Genomic DNA, 6,689 nt, shown 5'->3' on the forward strand with positions numbered 1-6,689 from the left:
TAAAGATGTCTAACGATACCTATTGCAGACGCCAAAGTAAGCTTAAGAAGTTACTTGAATAGAAACACCTTTCATATATTATCAGTGCAGAATTTTACATTATAATGCTTTTCATCTGTTAATCAGATTTAAAATTCACTAAAATTATGTAATGGGGGAAATATTTTTGAATACCAATCAATGTATGAACACAAAAGATGGAGTTACTTCAGAGCCCTGTTACTATCCTACAAAATAGCCTATTACTTTTTTTGCAAATCACCCTATTATTGTGGTGGGTTGTTTTTGTTTTTTTTTGAAAGGTGATTTTATAATTGTAGTTTTCTGGGTCTTGCCATGTCTGGTAGGTAGTAGGACCAATGTTCTAGCCATTATGCTGTGGCTTGATATTTAACCCCCCCCCCCCCTTTACAAAATCACAATAGCAGTTTTAAGCGCAGGCCAGCGCACTGAATGCTCTGCGCTGCTCCTGATACTCATAGAGCTCCTATGAGCATCGGGAGAAGCGCAGAGCTTTCAGTGCGCCTTCCTGCACTAAAAAAATGCTATTGTAATTTTGTAAAAGGGAGGTGTTAGTAAAAGAATCCTTTATTGACTTTAGGTGCTTAACAGATTAGTATGCAGCCCAATAATGGGCTATGCAGCATTTAGCATGTGCTAAATCTGTTAGCATACCTTAGTAAAAGGACTTCCAAGAAGTTGTTTTTGTTGTTATAAAACACTAACCCAATCTGTATGATATTTTTTTTTTTTTTTTGGGGGGGGGGGGGGTTGGTGGTGTCCTGAGTATATGCACTTAACCGTCAAACAGAAAAAGCAAAGCTAAATTATCAGGTAACCTGGATCACCATGTAAAACCAACAAAGGAAAAGCAATGTATGTGTTCCAGATACATTGATGATGCTTATCTCAGATTCATATCATCTCCAACATAGCTTGGCTCAGGAATGAGGTTCGTTCTTGTCATTGTATGTGCAAAAAAGATCTCCTCTGGAAACATTAGCCCAAGGAAAACTAATGCAACCCAAAAGCAAGGAAATCACAGAGCAAGTACCTTTTACGATATCCTAGTCCTGGGACTCTTGGACTACCACAACGTCCTTTACCTACCATGCTCTGCAGGCATGATAAAAACAATTGCAGACCATACAAACACAGCCCTCAGACTGATCTACTCATTAAACAATATGACCACATCTCTACTGCATACCTAGACTCACACTGGCTCCCAATGCAAGCACAAATATTATTCTAATTTTACTGTCTACTATTCCAAGACCAAAATGGTGCTGCCCCCACCTATCTGAACAATCGACTCACCTGGAACAACTCAACCAGGCCAAGAACTCAGACCCCACTCACTCACCCCCCACTCAAAGGCACATGGCACAAGAAGATGTACAATGGCCTATTAACAATTCAGGCAGCGAAACTTGACCACTACAACTTACTGATAACACCTGATTATAAAGCCCTCTGAAGGGGAAAAAAACATGCTATTCAGAAAATTTGTCAGGACAAATTAACGTAGTACTGTAATGTATCTCTATTCCTGTAATTAGCACAAACACAGCATCTTATTTTTTCTCTATTCCTATAACTAGTTCTTTACCCTGTAACTCTTCTGGTAATGTCCAGCTAACCTCTTTTGTAATCTGCCTAGCTAACTGCAAGGTTAAGGTGGAATATAAATCACTAATGTAATCCTATGACTTTTCTTGTCTTAAGTTTATAAGACCTATAGTCACTACAACTAGACGAAATAGTCCCTGTAAATCTAGTTCTATCGCTAGCATCCGCCTAATCAGAAGCAAGATCTCTCTCTTTTTCTCATTCTTTAATGATCCTATGACAACAGAAGAGCTCTAAAGAGGCATCATCTACAATTTGTCTGGAGTTCCTCATCTCTATTTTAACCTTTTCCTATCATAATAAATTTTACGTTACGCTGGTTCCAATCGTAATTATTGCTACTGCCCGCTACATTTTCTGCATCAAAGTCCGAATCATTATCCAACTCAGACTCCAAACTACTTGGTAATAAATAGATGGGACAAATGATAGGAAGAAGGTGTACTGTATGTCCCATGCCATGGGACATATGATGGCAACGATATTTTTGAAATGTCCCATCATCCGGGACACACGATAGGAAAAGGTTAATGATAAACTGAACATACCTCCCTATTTTCCCAACTCTATACAGCTTAGCGTAAATACTGACACACAGAATAAACCCAACCTTTCAATTTACAAAAGAATATTGAAAAAAAATTCCTTTCAAACTCAAAACGCTGAACTCTGGTTCCTAAAGTCGGCTGAGTAGCAATTTTGTAGTCCTTGGACCTCTTAAATCCACTTGGTTACTACTATTTATTATTTCTTTAGTGCTACCAACTACATGCAGCACTCTACATTAAAACACGTAGGAGACTGTAAGCTCTTTTAAGTAGGGACAAACTAACCCCATCCCATTTTACAAAAATGTAGCATGGTTTTTAGCACCGGCCTTGGCTGTAACCGCTCCAATGCTTAAAGTAATTCTATTAGCGTTGGAGCTATTACCATCGCGGCCAGTACTAAAAAACGCACTATGGCTTGTAAAAGGGGGGCAAGTTATGACAGACACACAGGACGGCTCAATATATGGGAGGGACATACAAAGGGATGAAGAGATAGATATAGTGTATTACAAGTTGGATCTAAATAGCTTCAAAAAAGTGGTATTTGAGCCTGGATTTCAATACCGCCAGAGATAGAGCCTGGCATACTGATTCAAGATTGCCATAGAAATTTCAGCATAGAGAGATGATTTGCGAATCATCAGCATAGAGATGGTACAGGAAGCCGTGGGAGGAATCAGAGCTCCAAGGGAAGAAGTATAGATGGGAAAAAGAAGAGGTCTCCAGGACAGAGCCCTGAGTTACGCCGACCGATAGCAGAATGGCAGCGGAGGAGGTTTCTAAAGAGCACATTCTAAAAGCACAACGGGAAAAGTTGGAAGAAAACTATAAGATAACAGAGCCCTGAAATCCAAGCAAGGACAGTGTGTCAATGAGTAGGTGGTGATCTACAGTGTCAAACAATGCAGATAGATCAATGAAGATGAGGACGACGTAGTGGCCTTTGATTTGGCCAGGAGCAGGTCATTGGAGACTCTAGCAAGAGCAGTTTCTTTAGAATGGAGAGGACAAAAAACTGATTGAAAGGGATCTAAAATAGCTTGAGATGAAAGAAAGTCAAGACAACAGCGGTGAACAGTACATTCAAGTAGCTTGGGGATGAAGGAGACAGGATGAAAATTGGAGGGGCAGGTAGGCTCCAACGAGGATTTATTGAGGAGCAGTGTTAACTATGGAGTGTTTGAAGGCATCAGGCACAATCGCAGTAGAGAGGGGTAGTTTGAGGATATGGCAGATATATGGTAGGAAAGATGGTGATCAGTAGATGGGAGGGGATGGGATTGAAGAACAGGTGGCAAGTTTAGAGGAGAGAAAATATGCAGTTTTCTCTTCCATGACTTCAGAAAAGATGGCATGGATCAGTGGGTCGGATGAGGGAGAGACAGAGGCAATTCAATCAAGAATTCCATGTCATGTAAGTACTCAGCCATGATCTGAGGAGGAAGTGAAGGATGAGTCGGAGGTGAGGGCACTCTGAGTAGCGAGTTAAGAGTGAAATGGCGAGGGTTGGATCCAAGAGAATCAGTCAAGCGGGCATAGTAGTCTTGGTTTCGCAAGCAAAAGGGCAGACATGAAGGAGGTCAACAAGAATTTGATGTGACCAAAGTCAGTGTGAGTGCAGGATTTTAGCCAGTGATGTCCCGCAGATTGGGTGCAGGAATGTAAACAGCGGATCTTAGAGGTCAGCCAGGGCTGGGGTTTGACTCCATCTTACAAGACATGAAATGGGAGGAAAAGGAGAGAATAGTATTATAAGAAGAGACTGCTTCATTGACAGATTTGCATAACATAGTGATTGCGAGAAGGGGAAGATTGTGGCAGACAGAGCACACCAGTCAATAGCCTGAAGAATCCTGATGTATTTGTGAGGATCGGTAGTGTTCATGGGGGAAGGCAAGTGTGAAAATTATCAGATGATGGTCAGAGCAGGAGAATTGAGGTGGAGAAATTAGCAATTGAGGCGTTAGAGGACAAGGTCAACGCAGTGGCCATTCTGGTGTGTAGTAGTGAAGCTCAGAATTTTGAGGTGTTGGATTCAGAGATGGCCTCAGAATGAAGGTTAAATCCACCAAGGATGGTTGTTTACGTATTTTGGAGTGTGGGCAAAGGAGACAGAGGAAAAGAAATAAATCAATCATTGCAAAAATACGTGAAAGGCGTGAAATCAAGGAAGAGAGGTTAGACAAACTGTCAGTTCAATTCCCAACAAAAGTGTCCCCCTCACATAGCCACAGATACATATGCATTTGGTTTTTGACAGAATTCAAAACCGCGGGTAAAAAAAAAACAAAAACAACCCCAGATCATTTTAATTAAAACGTGGAGAACGCCAGACTATGCAGCAGTTTTCTTTTGCTTCGTCGAGATCCAAAGCCTCCCTCTGCTCGCACCAATCTGCCGCAGCGCGGCCTAAGCCGGCGCCATGACTCAGCCCGAGCCCTTCCATTCACCCACCCTGGCTAGTTTCTCGCACTCGGGCAGCTGCTGGTCCACCGTCGCGCTGTAATCCACTTCCATTTTCACGATCCTGCCGTCCGCCCTCTCCGCGTCGTCAGCCATGCTTTCGAAATTCGGCTAAATAAAAACCAGAAGCCAGTCACGCCGACGGCCGCCGCAACTCCTTCCCTCAGCTCGCACCGGAAACTAACCCTCACCGTCAGGCAATCGCGCAGCCTACCTACACGTTGGGCCTTTCTCAAGGACCCCCGTACCTTTTCTTTTTAATGGAGAAAGGAAACAAAGCAGGCATGTGATTAGACACCTTAAGCGAGAGATGGCGCTTGAAGTCCAGCGTCCGCGCCGATTGGACGAGGAGACGCCGGATGCTGGGAGAGGCATAGGTCTCCATGGTAACGGAGGGGTAGGCTGCAAAGAGAATTATGCACGTGTAAAATACTCGCGCCCATCGCTTTGCGGTTGCGTACAATTTCTGCGCTGTACTGTCTGCCCACCCCCCTCTACTCGATCCTCTAAGTCAGAAGCCTTGTTGGGGGGGGGGGGGTCTGCACATTTTGATTACATCACGCGCAAACAATTAAAAGCTCCGGTCAGCGCAGAACACAGGACTTGATTCTGAATATGCACCAACTGATTTATTTGACCGTCCTTTTCAACAATTGCTAAACAAAACTTACTTCCGTCCCCTTCCCCGTGAGTTTTGTCGCTGTCCCATTCCTGTAGGCCCTGCCTTAACCACATAAGCCTCGACCACTTATGATTTGAAAGTGTTGCATTGGTGGAATGAGGCATTATGACATCACAATCTGAGCTCTAGAATGTTGCTACTTAGGATTTTAAAGTGTTTGAGGACAATCAACGAAGTACAAATAGTTAAAAATACAACATGCTTCCTATGTATACACAATATAAAATTTTTGTTATCAATGAAACTTCAATTAGGAGATGAATTTATCAAACAGTACAATCTTTCTTTTTGAAATGCGCCATAAGACAGCATGGCTCCACTAATGTAACTACCCAACCAGGACTGCTGCTTACTTGCTTGAAATGCAAGAGTCCTATCCAAAAAAAGACCTGTATCTGCAGCCAGTAATTTTTGGATAGGCGAATAAATTGCAATTCCTAGTTATCCTCGTAGCACAAAATGGGATAGAAGGTAGGTTGGGACAAATCCCCAAACCAGCTTAAAGCAAACATAAGAGAATTTAAATATTACTCGTTCTTCCACTGGTAGGGCCATGTGTTAATCTCTGGCCATTCCTTTTTAGATTCTTTTGCTAATATCTCTATACACCCTGTAAACTAGTGTTCTTACCCCCAGCTAAGGAACAGCAAGCTTGAGATTGTTCAAATGCTTGCATACTTAAAGGAATGTATTTATCTTAAATATTGTTGCACAATCATTAAACTAAACTAAACCTTAAGTTTGAATTAGAGAATGACACGGGGAAAAATTCTGTCTCCGGACCGCCATCCCCTTCAACGCCCCGTCCCCTCTGTCCCCTTCACCACCCCGTCCTCTTCACCACCCCGTCACCGTCCCCGCTGTCCCTTTCACCGCCCCGTCCCCTTCTTCAGCATCTTCTCCTCTCCATCCCCCCACCCCCAGCACCCTTCACGCGGTCCAGCAGCTCCCTCCCGCCAGACAGCCATGCATTTCCCTCGCCCTTTTCTTGTTGAAACTGGCGATTTCCATAAGGCTATGAGCTGTATTACAGCCAGAGCCTTGAGGAGACTTTTCCAGCAGGCAACACGACGCAACTTCAAGGCTCCGGCTGTAATACAGCTCATAGCCTTATGGAAATCGCCAGTTTCAACAATAAAAGGTAAGGGAAAAGGAGGGAGGGAGGGAGATGCATGGCCGGCTGGCCGGCGGGAGAGAGTGGGCTGCCGGATCGAACGCTCGTTCACCGCGCGTTCACGCTAGTTCACCGCCCCGTCTAACCATTCACCGCTCCACGGGGCGGTGAATGGCCTTGTCCCCGATCTCGCCGTGAACTTTTTCTTTTGTCACCGTTTTGGCGGTTACCCACGGCTAGCCGCGGG

At 43.8% G+C, this 6,689-nt stretch overlaps 1 protein-coding gene across 2 annotated transcripts in view; it reads right to left on the reverse strand.

Moving 5' to 3' along the window:
• PSMD12 (proteasome 26S subunit, non-ATPase 12) overlaps window positions 1-4,884 on the reverse strand; it is a 39,011-nt gene extending 34,127 nt beyond the window's left edge. The window contains exon 1 of one of the 2 annotated variants that reach the window (XR_004540901.1): window positions 4,638-4,884. Coding sequence is in view for 1 of the 2 variants with exons in the window: in XM_033961381.1 (XP_033817272.1) it covers window positions 4,638-4,742 (105 nt within the window). In the remaining variant the exon portion in view is untranslated. The remainder of the gene's footprint in view (window positions 1-4,637) is intronic. The other variant, XM_033961381.1, reaches the window with a different exon arrangement.
• Window positions 4,885-6,689: the final 1,805 nt, after the last annotated feature.

Source organism: Geotrypetes seraphini, chromosome 10, assembly GCF_902459505.1.
Source record: "Geotrypetes seraphini chromosome 10, aGeoSer1.1, whole genome shotgun sequence".
Lineage (NCBI taxonomy): Eukaryota > Metazoa > Chordata > Amphibia > Gymnophiona > Dermophiidae > Geotrypetes > Geotrypetes seraphini.